The sequence below is a fragment of the Dreissena polymorpha genome, chromosome 2 (genome assembly GCF_020536995.1).
Source record: "Dreissena polymorpha isolate Duluth1 chromosome 2, UMN_Dpol_1.0, whole genome shotgun sequence".
In the NCBI taxonomy this organism is placed as follows: Eukaryota; Metazoa; Mollusca; class Bivalvia; order Myida; family Dreissenidae; genus Dreissena; species Dreissena polymorpha.
In genome coordinates this window covers 89941166-89957229 of record NC_068356.1, presented here as the reverse complement: position 1 = coordinate 89957229, position 16064 = coordinate 89941166, and the positions used below count along the sequence as shown (strand labels likewise).

Here is a 16064-nt window from a genome sequence, read left to right as displayed (position 1 = left end):
TGTGCAAACAGCATAAACAAGAACAGCCCTGAGAATACTCACAGTCTATTCAGGTTGTATGGCTGTTTTGCTGCTTGTCAGTATCTAAGGGGTGAAATGAAGCCTTAAAATCTGAATCTAGTAAGAAAGGTCTTTCTAAGAGACTACATATGCGTAAAATAAGTATCTAAGTGGTAAAGGGTTAATATCATAGCCACACGCTTACAGCCTGTAACTTGCACATGGTAACTAAGGAAACCGGTACTTTCATAAAAAGTGGTCAATTACAGAAAGTATGTAAGTTTTAGAACTGCATGAGGTGTTACTATCGACAAAGAATTTTATTACAGTTTGTATATACTGGTATATATTCATATGTTGATCATTCAATCATATATTTTTATCTCAGACAGATGTCTAAAATAACTACTGCTCTGTAATCAAATGAATCATGTTTTTGCTTGGACAGTATTTTACTGACCAACATGTTAGTGTATATTCAATGTTTGCTTGAAACAAATACCTTACAGATATTGTTACATACAATAGATGTTTATAATAACCTTAAAAGGATAAATTATGAGAGATATGAACATTTGTTTTCGTTTTACCTTACTCATCGTGTTTACAGATTAACAGAAAAAAGTTGATTTTAAGAAGTTTTGTTATTAGCATTCCATGCTATTTGAATAATGGTTAAACGCTCTTTGGGTGCTCAACTGGAATGGCTCATGTTGATTCCTTGAAGTTGAATCACTGAAGTTTAATTTTAATGTGAATATAAATTGTTCTTCATTCATGCTTGTTTGCAAAGTCATGCATGAATATTTCAATATTGAACGATTTATTATAATTTATGTTATTGCTTTTTGTATGCCACTTTCATGAAAACAAGCAATTTCTTTGAATTGATTTTCCCTAGAAAAATTTGTGTTTTTATGGATGTGTGTGCAAATCCCTTGATATATACGGTATAACATTATAATCATACAAATAATTCAGTGTATGGTATTGTTATTATGCATTGCAATTCTCCTCATTTATATCTACTCACCCATGAAGTTTCATGTTGAAATCTTCTAGTATATCTGAGATATGAGCTTGCTTGAAAGTTACATCATACAAAACAACAAAGGGAAAAACTCTTAGCTAAGAAAGTGTAGGGTAATGGTTCTTGTGCATGGCACTTCTTCCGATTGATTCTACACAACAATAAAGTTACATGTAGAAAACTTGTATCGTATTTGAAAAACAGCCCTGAAAAGTTCCATCAAACAAAAACAAAGGAGGGATAACTCTAGACAAGTAGCTAAGAAGGTGTAGGGTTATGGTGCTTGTGCATGGCACTTCTTCCGATTGATTTCTACACAACAATAAAGTTACATGTAGAAACTTGTATTGTATCGTATTTGAAAAACAGCCCTGAAAGTTCCATCAAACAAAAACAACAAAGGAAATAACTCTTAGCTAAGAAAGTGTAGGGGTTATGGTTCTTGTGCATGGCACTTCTTCCCATTGATTTCTACACAACAATAAAGTTACATGTTAAAAATTTGTATCGTATTTGAAAAACAGCCCTGAAAAGTTCCATCAAACAAAAACAACAATGGGCATAAACTCTTATTTAAGAACGTGAAGGGTTATAGTTGTTAAGCATGGAACTTCTCATTAATATCAATAAACCGATACAGTTTAATGTTTAAAGTCTTGCATGTTATCTGAGATATATAGCCCTGAAGTTACATCAAATAAAAAACAAAACAAAGGGCAATAACTCTTATTAAATAAAGTGTAGGGTAATGGTGCTTGTGCATGGCACTTCTTCTCATTGATATCTATACCTGAAGTTCATGTTGATATCTTATACAGTTCTTAGCCCTAAAAGTTTTGTGACAAACGGACTGACGGACAATGCTAATTCTATATCCCTCCGCCTTTGGCAGGGGATAAAAAGGGGGGCTCGTTTGCAGAACACTGTTGTGGGCGATTGGTCGATCAGCATCCAGCAGGACAAAGTGTGCTCAATTAGTTTATATTGATCATGAAATTTGGTAATAATAATGTTTATGGGCATAATTGCTTCTTTCAGTTCAATAAGCAGCCAGATGGCATTAAGCAGTTTGCAGCCTAAATTCCTTCCTTTTATATCATTTACATCATCTCAACATTAAGGTCATTTAGGTGTAGAAGTTTTAAGAACACAAAGCACCGCATAACGGGTGCCACGCTCGTCTGTGGGTGCAGTTTGAATAGAAGAAAGCTTGTCAGATTATTTTTTTTTAAGGTCACAGTGACCTTGACCTTGACCTAGTGACCCAAAAATGGGTGTGGCATGTAGAAGTCATCAAGGTGCAGCTACATATAAAGTTTCAAAGTTGTAGGTTGAAGCACTTTGATTTTAGAGCCAATGTTCAAAACCTTGATAAAATGATAATGTTTAGCACGATGCGGACGACAACTGACACGACAGGACACAACGAGCTGGCTATATGACAATACCTCGGGTGTTCTCGGAAAACAGCCGAGCTAAAAATCCTCAAAGCAGGTTAAGCTGGCATAATTCTGCTAAAAATTGAAAAGCTAAAGTTTCTTCCTATACAATCATCTACACATTAATAGTGTATGCAGTGAAATTTCATGCAAGATCCACTATTTTTGCCAAAAAATCATTTGCAGAAAGGAACTCCTTGACTTAAATTATCAATCTGAACATTTATCGCTAAATGGATCAGAACAAAAAAAATTAAATAAAGTATGAACAAACATACAAAACTTCTATTTTATTCCCTCAATTTTGTAACAATAACAAATATTTGCATAGACATATATAAAATACATTTCATAAACTATTAATTTAAAAAGATAGTATTATGTCATGCAAACTCATGGTTATATTTACCAAAAAACCCCACAAAAGGTACACAAATATGCGATTTTTTTCCCATGTCACACTCATACCGGTATTAAAACAAGATGCTGCTTAAAATAAACACATATGCCCTGTTGGAAGTCGTGTCAGTATTGGTTAATTTTGCCAATAGAAGTCTTGGTTCAAATATAGTTCAATGTCAAGGTCAAAATTATGTAAGATGATTTGGATGTATTGAGGGTGGTATAGATAACATCCATGCTTTGCAGATAGCAATACTACTATAGTAAGAGGAAACATGTCATTCCTGTTAAATCAAGTATTTGACCTTCTAGATTAGGTTTAACCAAGATTTCACCTTATGAATTAACCATAGTCCAAACATAGCTCAATGTTTAGGTCAAAATGAGGTCACCTGAGGTGGTTTGTAACCAGTGTTCAAAGATATCATTCATGAAAGCTTAACTAGAAGCATTTTTGATATGAGGCAAAACATGTCACTTAAGGTTCACCTCAAATGGACAGACAACCGAACAGAAAAGCCAATCGCAATATGCTTCTCTGCATCAGTACCAGGGGTTATAAAAAAAGAAACCAGTTGAAGAAACACATAACAATATTTATAACAAGAGCCCCGCCTTGCAGGTGCAGACCGCTCATCTATTTTTCTTTTTAAAGGTGTAGGGACCTATCTCAATTTCAATCACAAGGAGGGAGGGGGGAGGGGAGAGGGGTGTATGTATAGTGGGGGTGTGGTAATTTATAACATTATCTTTCCAAAAATGCAAAAAAAAAATATTTTTTTATTTTTTTGGGGGGGGAGGGGGTTTCTTGTGTGGGATGGTTGGACGGCATTTCAAAAATAAAATAATAAAAATAAATATTGTGTTTTTTAACCATGTTTGAAAAAAACAACAGATGTGTTTGTCAGAAACACAATGCCCCCTATTGTGCTGCTTTGAAATTAAAAAAAAAATTGTTACCTTTGACCTTGAAGGATGACCTTGACCTTGAACTTCCACCACTCAAAATGTGCAGCTTTTTGACAACGCCGCTTTGAAATTAAAAAAATACCTTTGACCTTGAAGGATGACCTTGATCTTGAAGGATGACCTTGAACTTTCACCACTCAAAATGTGCAGCTTCATGATCAACACCACTTTGAAATTGTTTTTTGACCTTTGACCTTGAAGGATGACCTTGACCTTGAAGAATGACCTTGAACTTCCACCACTCAAAATGTGCAGCTTCATGAGAACGCTGCTTTGAAATTTTATTTAAAAAAAATGACCTTTGACCTTGAAGGATGACCTTGACCTAGAAGGATGACCTTGACCTTGAACTTTCACCACTCAAATGTGCAGCTTCATGAGAACGCTGCTATGATTTTTTTACTTGAAGGATGACCTTGACCTTGAACCTTCCACAACTCAAAATGTGCAGCTTTATGATAACGCCGCTTTGATTTTTTTTGGATTTTTTTTTACCTTTGACCTTGAAGGATGACTCTTGACCTGAAGGATGACCTTTACCTTGAACTTCCACCACTCAAATGTGCAGCTTCATGATAACGCCATTTGAAATTATTGTTTTTTACCTTTGACCTTAAAGGATGACCTTGACCTTGAAGAATGACCTTGACCTTGAACTTCCACCATTCAAAATGTGCAGGCTTCATGAGAACGCCGCTTTGTTAATAATCTTTTTTTTTACCTATTTAGGATTGACCTTTGACCTTGAAGGATGACCGTGACCGTGAACTTTCCACCACTCAAACTTGTTTTGCAGCTACATGAGAACGCCGCTTTGAAATTTTTTATATTTTTTTGTTTACCTTTAAGGATGACCTTGACCTTGAACTTCCAGCACTCAAAATGTGCAGCTTCATGAGATACACATGCATGCAAAATATCAAGTTGCTATCTTCAATATTAAAAAAGTTATGGCCAATGTTAAAGTTTTTGGACGGACAGACGCCATATATTTGACATTTGACCTTGATGGATGACCTTGACCTTCACCTTTCACCACTCAAAATGTTCAGCTCCATGAGATACACATGCATGCCAAATATCAAGTTGCTATCTTCAATATTGAAAAAGTTATGGCCAATGTTAAAGTTTTCGGACAGACAGACACCATAAATTGACATTTGACCTTGAAAGATGACCTTGACCTTGACCTTTCACCACTCAAAATGAGCAGCTCCATGAGATACACATGCATAACAAATATCAAGTTGCTATCTTCAAAAGTGAAAAAGTAAATGTAAAAGTTTTTTTCGGACGGACTGACTGACATACTGACGGACAGTTCAACTGCTATATGCCACCCTAACGGGGGCATAAAAATTATTTTTTTGGGGTGGGGGTTTGGGGGGTATAGTGTGAGAGTGTGGTGGTCATTTATTAGATGATCTTTAAAAAAAAATAATGGAGGGGGGGGATTGAGGGGGAATTCGGGAGGGAGGGGGCGTGGGGGATGGTTGGGTGGAGTAATTGTGGTATGTCAGGTAAGAGTTGTTTTGTCAAAGTATCAATCGAATTTAATCATAAATAAAGAAGTTATGGCAATTTTAGCAAAATTTAATAATTTGACCTTGACAGTCAATGCATTGTAAGGTCAAGGTAAAATTCAACTTGCCAGGTACAGTACCCTCATGATAGCATGAAAGTATTTGAAGTTTAAAAGCAATAGCCTTAATACTTAGAAGAAAAAGTGGATCTAAACACAAAATGTAACCATATATTCAAAGTTACTAAGTCAAAATAGGGCCATAATTCCGTAAAAATGACAACCAGAGTTATGCAACTTGTCCTTTACTGTCCCCTTATGATAGTTTGCGAGTGTTCCAAGTTGAAGCAATATCTATGATACTTTAGGGGTAAAGTGGACCATAACACAAAATTAACCAAATTTTCAAGTATAAAGGGCCCATAATTCCGTCAAAATGCCAGTCAGAGTTACATAACTTTGCCTGCACAGTCCCCTTACGATAGTTAGTAAGTGTTGCAAGTATGAAAGCAATAGCTTTGATACTTTAGGAAAAGGTGGACCTAAACACAAAACTTAACCTAATTTTCAATTTTCTAAGTATAAAAGGGCACATAATTCTGTCAAACATGCCAGTCAGAGTTACATAACTTTGCCTGCACAGTCCCCTTAAGATAGTAGTAAGTGTTGCAAGTATGAAAGCAATAGCTTTGATACTTAAGGAATAAAATGGACCGAAACACAAAACTTAACCAAATTTTCAATTTTCTTAGTTAAAAAAGGGCACATAATTCTGTCAAAATGCAAGCCAGAGTTATCTAACTTTGCCTGCCCAGTCCCCTCATGATAGTAAGTAAGTGTACCAAGTTTAAATGCAATAGCATTGATTCTTTATGAGAAAAGTGGACCTAAACGCAAAACTTAACCGGACGCCGACACCGACGCCAAGGTGATGACAATAGCTCATAATTTTTTTTCAAAAAATAGATGAGCTAAAAATAATGTAATTTTAACACCGCATATATCTAAATATCCAAACAACCTAATATAAACACAACATATCAAACAACATAGTTTAAAGAATATTAAAACATTATCTTAAAGAATGAACAACAAGACAAAAACAACAAAACAATTTTGAATCTTGTTTCTTATGTGAAAAGAATCCCACTTCATCAGTATCTACATAATCAGGGCATGATTTATATTGATTATTATTGCAATGTGTATACTTGTACATATAACAAAGTCATTCGTTTTTTTTGCAATTTTGTTGGAACATGATAGTATAAAATCATAATATTGCCAGTCTAATAGCACACAAAACAATTTTACATTTCATAAATATATGTCTCATTATATACTTCTAATAGTGCAAATAATCATTTTCATTAAACTCCTCAGCATTAAAACTCATCATAGTAAGTAATAGATACAATATTTAATGAAACATCATCTTTACAGATACTCTTTCCCGAATACATGTACAACAAGAGATGTGTTTGTCAGAAAAACAATGCCCCATATAACGCCGCTTTGAAATAAAATTTCAATATATCGTTTGGCAGGTTTAGAAATTATCTCCCTTTTAAAGCTTATTACTTCCCTTGGATTGGATTTTTTTACTTTTGACCTTGAAGGATGACCATGACCTTCCACCACTCAAATGTGCATCTTCACGAGATACACATGCATGTCAAATATCAAGTTGCCATCTTCAATATTGCAAAAGTTATGGCCCATGTTTAGTTTTCGGACGGACGCACAGACTGATAGACTGACAGACGGACTGATGGACAGTTCAAGTGCTATTTGCCACCATACCGGGGGCATAAAAAAACATCATCCCTTTTGTAAGAAGTCGTCCAGCATAAAATATATTTCATTTTAACAAGTTATCTCATTAACATAACAATAATTCTTCCAATGTTTTTAATCAATTCCATTACTTACTAGTACAATGATTATTTTTTCACATAATTCTACTCCTCTTTTTGAATCCCCTTTCCATCATTTAATACTGAATGAAGTTTCTCTCGGAGTCCAACAAGAAACTGCCTCCCAAACTGCAGTGCATAGAAGCCTCCAACAAGGGAAACAACTGACACCAATGGCACACATTCCAACAAACAGCAGGACAAAGCCAAGAATCACCGTTCCAATCGCCAGCAATGTGCCTAAAAAATTGGAATCACTTAAATTAGTGTACAAAATTGCATACTTTTATTATTTAACTGCATAACCTGGTTGATTAAAACTTTAATGGCATATCAAGCTAACCCATTTATGCCTAGTGGACTCTCCCATCCTTCTAAATTGGATCCATTTATTTCAAAAATTAGGGATGTCTAGTATATTTATTTCTATATTTAGAATATTTCTAATTGAGCTAACCCATTTATGCCTAGTAAACTCTCCCATCCTTCTAAATTGGATCAATTTATTTCCAAAATTAGGGATGTATATTTATTTCTATATTTAGAATATTTCTTACAGAAATACCTTTAAGCAAACAGCGCAGACCCTGATGAGACGCCGCATCATGCAGCGTCTCATCTGGTTCTAAGCTGTTTGCAAAGGCCTTTTTTGCTAGACGCTAGGCACAAATGGGTTATTTGTTGGATCAAGCTTAAGTAATTTGCATATGATTGATAGTAACATTGCTCTGAAAATTAATTGTATTTGGATTTAAAATTTACAGACTGTTACCTAAACTTTAACTGGCCAGTTTTTAACTGGACATAGTTTATCTTCTTGAAATCTCTAAATCATCACATCCATGATATGCTACTCACATAAAATAAAGATCAATCATTGTAATGACTAAATTGTTAAAGGCCATTTGTTAAACAAGATCATATACAAATAATACAACATTTTGCAAAGTTACTCTTTGAAAAGGATTTTTTTTGTGCTTCCCTGTGGTCTATAGGGAAAATCAGTTAAAAATATTTGGTAATTCACTGCTTCACGCATGAAGGAAATATGTCACATTAAAACATATGCATATTTTTCACAGGTTCACAATAACTTCTTATAACTCCTTGTGCCAAATAAATACAGTATATTAAACCACCCATCAACGATTCGGGGCTTACATTTTTATGTTTTATGATTGCTGTGGAATTGTCCATTCAAGCTCTTTTTAAAAATGTGAACAAAATTAATGGCTTCAAAGCATAAACTTATAGAAAAATTTGTTTATTTCAGTTGATGTTCATTTTTCAATCTACTATATGAATTAAAATTGCTAAACAACTAAAACCAACAAATTCCCTGTATATACCGTAATTATTCTATGTTTTCAGACACTCTAAGTTTTCAGACACCCCTTTTTTATGGAAAAATAATTATTTTTAGTGACTCTTAATTTTCGGACACACGAGTTTTTGTCCATAGTTAATGTCTCTAAGTTTTCGGACAGTATATTTTTACAGCGCTATTTTACCAAATTTCGGTCCTGTTTTTGATATCTAATGACACTTCGATCATGGGGTTTTACAACGAGATTAACATCATAAAACATGGCAGGTGCATGCCTGAGGGCAACGGACCATTACATTTGCGTTATTGGGTAAATAACCTTGTAAACCGGTATTAAACAATGGTTTCGCCCGATAGCATAAGCGCTATAATGACAATTACCAGGGGTAGTGCCAATTAACAGTTAAATTATCTACCGCAATGGTACTACCCCTTCTCAGTAAAATAACTGTGACAAATACTAAACGCATCAAAGTGTGATGCACCCTATTGCAAGTTTTACGAACAATGGAAGGTGTTAGACAACAACTATCGGAAATGAGCAAACAAAGAATTCATAGTTTGCTTTTTTATTGAGTTAATTACAGGTTCATACTAGCGAGTATCGGTACATCACATGCTCATCTTTGAACTCGTGGTAAAAGTACAACCTTGTAGTAACTTTCTGTCAAATAAATTAAGCATTTAAAATTATTTAAAATGCAGTGCAAACATATATTACTGTAATTTATACTATACGGCATGGTATTTTACAAGCGCATGCTATTACTGGTCGTTGATACAATTGAAACTATTTTTGGACACTTCAATTTTCAACTCTAAGTTAGGACACCTGTATTTGTGAATATTTTTGGTATCTAAGTATTCGGACACGAAAAAAACCAATTATTTTTCAGTGTCCGAAAACATAGAGTAATTACGGTACTTCAATGACTTGTTAAAAATATAAGGGAAAGAAAAAAGAATTGTATAGCTCTAAAGTATTAACAAAGTGCACCTGTTAAAAGCTGTTTCATAAATAATTAAATAAGCTTTGCTCTGGGAAAATGGGGCTTAATGCATGTGCATTAATTGTCGTCCAACATTAGCCTGTGAAGGGATGACACCTCTGCTTTAATGGATTTTTGTTTGTCTCTTCTGAACCAAAATCCAGTACCTGTAAGTGCAAAATGTCGTCCCTGATTATCCTGTGCAGACTGAAAAGGCTACTCTGGGACTTTACTGACATGCATGAAGCCCTGTTTTACAAGACCATAGCCCATATGCCAGTGTTATACCTTCAAAGAAGAGAAACCCCAGGAAAGTGAAGATCAGACTGCTAACCACAAACACCATGAAGGTTGCCACTGGGACCGCGATCAATCCCAAGGTTACGATGAGGTAAACACTGCAGATTGGATGCTTGACTTGAAACAGCTTGATTTCTGACCATTTGTCTGCCATATGGAAATGCTCATACAAAAACTTGCAGAATTCTGTGAATGGGTTCTGTTCCTCATGGTATTCAACTTCCCCATGATCACACTCTCTCGGTGTGCTTGCAACCGTGTCAGCCATCAAGCTCATGGTGCTGAAAATATGGGAAAACAACTAAGTATATCTGCGTAAAGTATTGTCCCAGATAAGCCTGTTATCCCCTTCCCCTCACAGGCTAATCAAGGACGACACTTTCTACTTAAAAGGCATTTTTTGTTTGAAAGAACTCCCTTCCGAACGAAAATCCACTCTTTGCAGAAAGTATCATGCCTGATTAGCTTGTGCAACTTATAGTTCAGGACTATAATTTAGAAACCATTTTAAATAAATAAATTTAACTTATGATTGACTAGTTAGTAGTAGTAACACACAAAAAAGATATTGCAGTAATATTGCTACACAGAGTGTTTTTTTTTACTTATGATTAACCTTTTACCAAAACAGAGATATGACAATAATGTCATTTAACAGACAGCACTCTTCATCTTAAAATTAAACAGAGTTAATGGGTCTGAAAATCTTATGTATTAATAACAATATTATTTGGTCATATAAAGACTACTATCCAATGATACGCTTGACCGGCATGAAGAGATACTATTTTAGTTTTGAATTTACTGGAATACTACTAATTTAACCAATATTATGAAAATAAGTAGTATAATATTAGCAAAGGGCCTTACTTCTTTGCTATAAAGAAGACAACATATTCTGATAATTCCTTACATCAAAGACAATTAACCCTTTCCCACTCGGGAAGAAAATTTAAAATGGCTATGTGCAAACTCGCAGTCTATTCAGGTTTTATGATGTTTGCTGCTCATCAGTATCAAAGGGTTAGAAAGAAAGCCTTAACAAGAGCTGTCAAAGGACAGCGCGCTCGACTATTCGAGTGCTTAACAGTATAACGTAAGCCATCATGGGGAAATTGTTCATATTCAATAATTTATTAGATGATCTTTCAAAAATAAGAAAAGGAAAAAAAAAATTTTTTGGAGGGGGGGGGGGGGGGTAGGGGGTTGTGAGAGGGGGGTATAAAGTGGGGTGTGGTAATTTATTAGATGTTAAAAAAAAAAATTTGGGGGGGGGGGTGGGGGGGTAGGGGGGTGGGGGGAGTGAAAGGGGGGTATAATGTGGGGTGTGGTCATTTATTAGATGATGTTTAAAAAATAATTTTGGGGGGGGGGGGGGTGGGCAGAGATTGGGGGGGGGGAGGGATTCTGGTAGGGGCGTGGGGTATTGTTTGGGTGGAATCCATTGTGGTATTTAGGTTAAGTGTTGTTTTGTCAAAGTAATAATAAAACGTGATCATAAATAAAGAAGTTATGGCAATTTAAGCAAAATGTTCAATTATCTAAGTGTAAAAGGGGCCATAATTATGTCAAAATGCTTGATACAGTGGTCTGCTCTTGTTTATAGGTTGGGGTCATGTTGGTAAACAAGTATGCAACATATAAAAGCAATATGTCAAAGGATATAGGAAATATTTGGGGTAGTACGCTAACTTTAACATAGATTTATCAAATATATGCATATTCTGAGTATAAAAGGGGCAATAATTATGACAAAATGCTTGATAGAGTTGTCTGCTCTTGTTTATAGGTCGGGGTGATGTTGGTAAACAAGTATGCAAAATATAAAAGCAATATGTCAAGGGACAATGAAAATAAAAGGGGTAGTACGAAAACTTTAACATTTGCTGCATATTCTAAGTGGAAAGGGGCCATAATTATGACAAAATGCTTGATAAAGTTGTCTTCTCTTGTTTATAGGTTGGGGTCATGTTGGTAAACAAGTATGCAAAATATGAAAGCAATATGTCAAGGGACAAAGAAAATATTTGGGGTAGTACGAAAACTTTAACATTTGCACGCAGACGCTAACGCTAATGCTCACGCCGACTCTGGGGTGAGTAGGATAGCTCCACTATATATATTTCATAATAATAGTCGAGCTAAAAATGTCAATTTATAAAGAAAGGTCTTGAATCAAATTAAGCTTTCTAAGGGACTACGTATGTGTCAAAATACTATTAAGTGATTATTTTGCTTTTGTTCAGACCTAGTCTTATTTATAAGACGCGCAAAGAATTTAGAGATACTTTTTTATATGGGCTAAATTCTTTGGAACGTCTTATCGGTGAAGGACCCATTATGTGGTGGACACCAGAAAGTTTAAATTTTCATAAATTTGCGTAAAATTGCAAAATAACATTACCAACTCATTCAGTTTTAGTTCAGAAGTCCATTTTTACCTCAAATATCGCCGAATTGAAGTTAGAAAGGCATACATTCTTCAGTTAAATTTCTGCTTAAATCGCAACAATATCACTGACCTCCTGCCATATTATGAAACAGATTTGTATATCAACCAATCAGACGAAGGCATTATGGTGTAACGTGTACGCGTAATTTTATTTAACATGAGCTTTTAACACCGACTTTTACCTTACTAGATCTAGTATGCTCATCTTTGTCGATTTAATAAGCATATGTTCAAAACAGATATGGTGCAGTTTCTATTCACTCTTCTAAGTTTCAGCAACTTTTTATGCATGTCTTTTTCACACCTCTGTCTGTGTTGCTTTATGTACATACATTCTACGTTACATAAGACGGTATACTGTATGCTCTGTATCAATATTATTTATGTACAGTATAAAAATAAAAGATGTAATTTATTTCAGAACTTTTTAATTGTCACTTTAGAAAAAAACAATGCTTAATTAATCCAGAAAAGTATACTAACATCGGTTTACTACGTAACGCTCTGCACCACAACAGAAGAACGCAAATGCTTTACATCGAGGCCGTGTTATCGATTTATATCTACACAGGGAGTGAATCGAGAGATATTGAAAATTTGAATAGTGGTTGGATTTAAATTGCTCAGGCGTGCAAAATTCAAAGTGTCATTACATAATTTGTACAGAACATTATCAAGAAATGAATTATCTACACAGGTATGTAAATATTTTGCAATCAGTTGATATTAAGTGTCTGATATCGGGGCTTGAATGTTGCGCACAAAATCCTTGCGCAACAATATAGACAAAGAAGGAAAACAGTCCATTGTTTGAATGCTTCAGCCGTTGTACTCTCCAAATATTACCAATATAAAAAGTAGCTTAATATTTGAGAGCGTCAACAAGCTGGACTAGTTCAGACCATGGTGTTGTGCAGGAATTTTGACAGTTGTATCACTTGTATATATTTTACAGTATGTAGAGTATTTTTCTTAAAGGTCCCTGTGCTATACCTGACGCTCTTTTTCTGTTCATTAAAAATGATTTACATACAGATAATACTCAACTGTTTTCACCAAGAACTATGCTGTTTGTCAGCTGGTAAAAGACACAAGTAGACACAAATCAGGGCCCTCTTTTGCCGCCAGGGGAAGCCACCCACATACCTCATGAGGGGGAATTTCGCGTCGTTTTGGGCGAAAAGGGGAATTTTAGAAGATCTTTTCACCAACCATTCAACATCTAAAATTGCTATATTTTAATGTGATTTACAGAAATATACATTTAATCAAATATTAGTAGCATTATACCAGCTGGAATTACATAGGTATAAAAGTTAAAAAAAAAATATATATATTTTTTTATTTTTGGAGGGGGAAATTATTTTTTGCTGAAAAAGGGGAAAAAAGTACAGTCATTGAAATTCAGATTTAAATCTACAAGCAAGTCGGGCTAATACTATGGGAATTTGAACAAGCCCGAGTCAGATTTTACTAGCGCAAACATTTTTGTTAAAAATGCAGATAAACATAACATAAAAAATCAGAAGAAGCATTCATTTATTCAATCTTTAGAATACAATACAAATCTCTTATTAATTTCATCCTCATCCAATTTAGCTTCCTTGTCATCTGAGCCAGCCTCTTACAAATCCTGAAATAATAAGAAATTTATTTCACACACGGATTTCAATAAAATCATAATTATAAATATATATACATCAAGTTTAGGTAAAAAATGAGCAGAGATGTAATATGTATCCCATATATCCATGTGAAAGAGGGAGCAAACCTGAACCACCAGAAAATATATAAGCAATTAAGTGCCAGGTTATTCTACAAAAAGCTAGTTGACAAATGCGTCAATCACAGTTACCTCAGATTCGCATTCCTCAACGACGTACTTGAATGACAACTGTTTGGCCATTACTCTCTGTGTCCCGAACACAACACAAAACATTTATACATAATAGTAATCCGGGAACCACAAAACCATGCGCTTTATGTGCAGTAATCCATTTATCGGCTGATTGCCCAGCACGTGTGCGCAGTGTGTTAAAACATATGCGGCTGTTGATTTAAGCGGCTCAAAACTTTGTTTACAAATATTGATAATGAAAGTGGAACTTGTTTTCTGTTTAATGAATTGTACAAGCATGTCGGGCTTGTAATATTGGATTTCCTACAAGCCCGAAAGAAAAAATACTAGTTTTTTGCTGTCGGACTAGTGCGAATTTCGACGACTGAAAGTATATTCGGCGGTAAAAAGTGCAAAACGAGGGCCCTGCAAATAAAGCATTTTTCTCATCAACCTTCTTTAAAGTTACAGTATAGCAGTTTAAAATCAAAACTAGGTAAAATAATTCTCCCGCAGAATAAATCTGAACATTTTCAAACTAAAACATTAGAGATGTGTTTGTCAGAAACACACTGCCCCCTACCACACTGCTTTGAAGCCGTATATTTGGCCTTTGACCTTGAAGGATGACCATGACCTTGACTTTTCACCACTGAAAATGTGCAGCTCCATGAAATACACATGCATGCCAAATATCAAGTTGCTATCTTCAATAATGCAAAAGTTATGAACAAAGTTAAAGTTTTGGGACATAATCACAGAATGGCAGACAGGCCAAAACAATATACACCCGATCATTCGATCCGGGGGCATTAAAACGTCTTAATTTATATATTCTATTTCCATACATGCCATATTTTTTCAGACAAATTCCGGGACATGGAGTAAAAATTGTCCGGGACTTTTGCCGATTTTCCGGGACATGTATAAAATGTAGCGATATTTATAGACATATGCATTTTTGGTACGTTTTTTTGTTTCGCATCGTTAATTGCAAAAGTTCGAAAGCCTATCCGAAATACACTTGATCGATTAATGTCAAATTAAAAATTACTACTTCCGTTACTAGATACACGCCACGTGTTTTCAGTGTTAGCGTTCTAAACATACATGGTGACGTCACTGCGTTATTGTTATTAAGACCGGTGTGTAACGCGTGATTGTTGATACGCCTTTATTCATTTATAACATTTATATAATAAAAAATACAACAATACAGTACCGTTAGATCGTCAACTCAAATCAATTCACAATACATACAACCAATCACAATAAAACAAATGTCGGTTAAACGTGCGAACATAAACTGCTTTTAATTTTTTACTCCGCGATGTTGGACTTCAGATGTGTGAACAACTATCCTTTGCCCTTACGCAGCGGGAAATAATGACGTAGTAGATTAAAGTCAATTAACAACCACATTAAACAATGCCGCCTTTTCGGTTTGACCGCGAACGTGAGACAATCGATATGATAACAGGACCCCTGTTAATTGATCGATTTTGACACGTAGCGTAGTCTGCCTATTCGGGTAGGCATTGTCATGGAGACGCTGCAGATATACACAGATTCGAGGTGCAGTTAAACCTAAAATAAGGTACATGTATATATGGATTTTGTAAATTCCGGGACATTTGACAGATTTCCGGGACAGCGGGACAAGTTCTTTATTTCCGGGACTGTCCCGAACAATCCGGGACGTATGGCATGTATGTCTATTTCACTAACCTTTCCATTATTAAAAGACGTGTGAATGCGCGAGCACGAGCTCCCCGAAGAACATGCAATCCGGAAGTACTTTCAGATGTCTGATCTCAATCACGAGAGCGCTTGATTTAAGACTGTACGCAAACAACCTTATGCAGAAATCAGCCAGTTCAG

The 16064-nt window shown here is 35.2% G+C and overlaps 1 protein-coding gene across 1 annotated transcript; it reads right to left on the bottom strand.

The window, feature by feature from the left end:
- Positions 1 to 7277: 7277 nt before the first annotated feature.
- LOC127868014 (uncharacterized) lies at positions 7278 to 16059 on the bottom strand. Its single transcript, XM_052409573.1, has 3 exons — positions 15912 to 16059; positions 9883 to 10175; positions 7278 to 7518 (listed from the first exon to the last, which is right to left on the bottom strand). Exons 1-3 carry the CDS (start codon positions 15917 to 15919, stop codon positions 7352 to 7354), a joined length of 468 nt encoding a protein of 155 aa, XP_052265533.1. The 5' UTR covers positions 15920 to 16059; the 3' UTR covers positions 7278 to 7351.
- Positions 16060 to 16064: the final 5 nt, after the last annotated feature.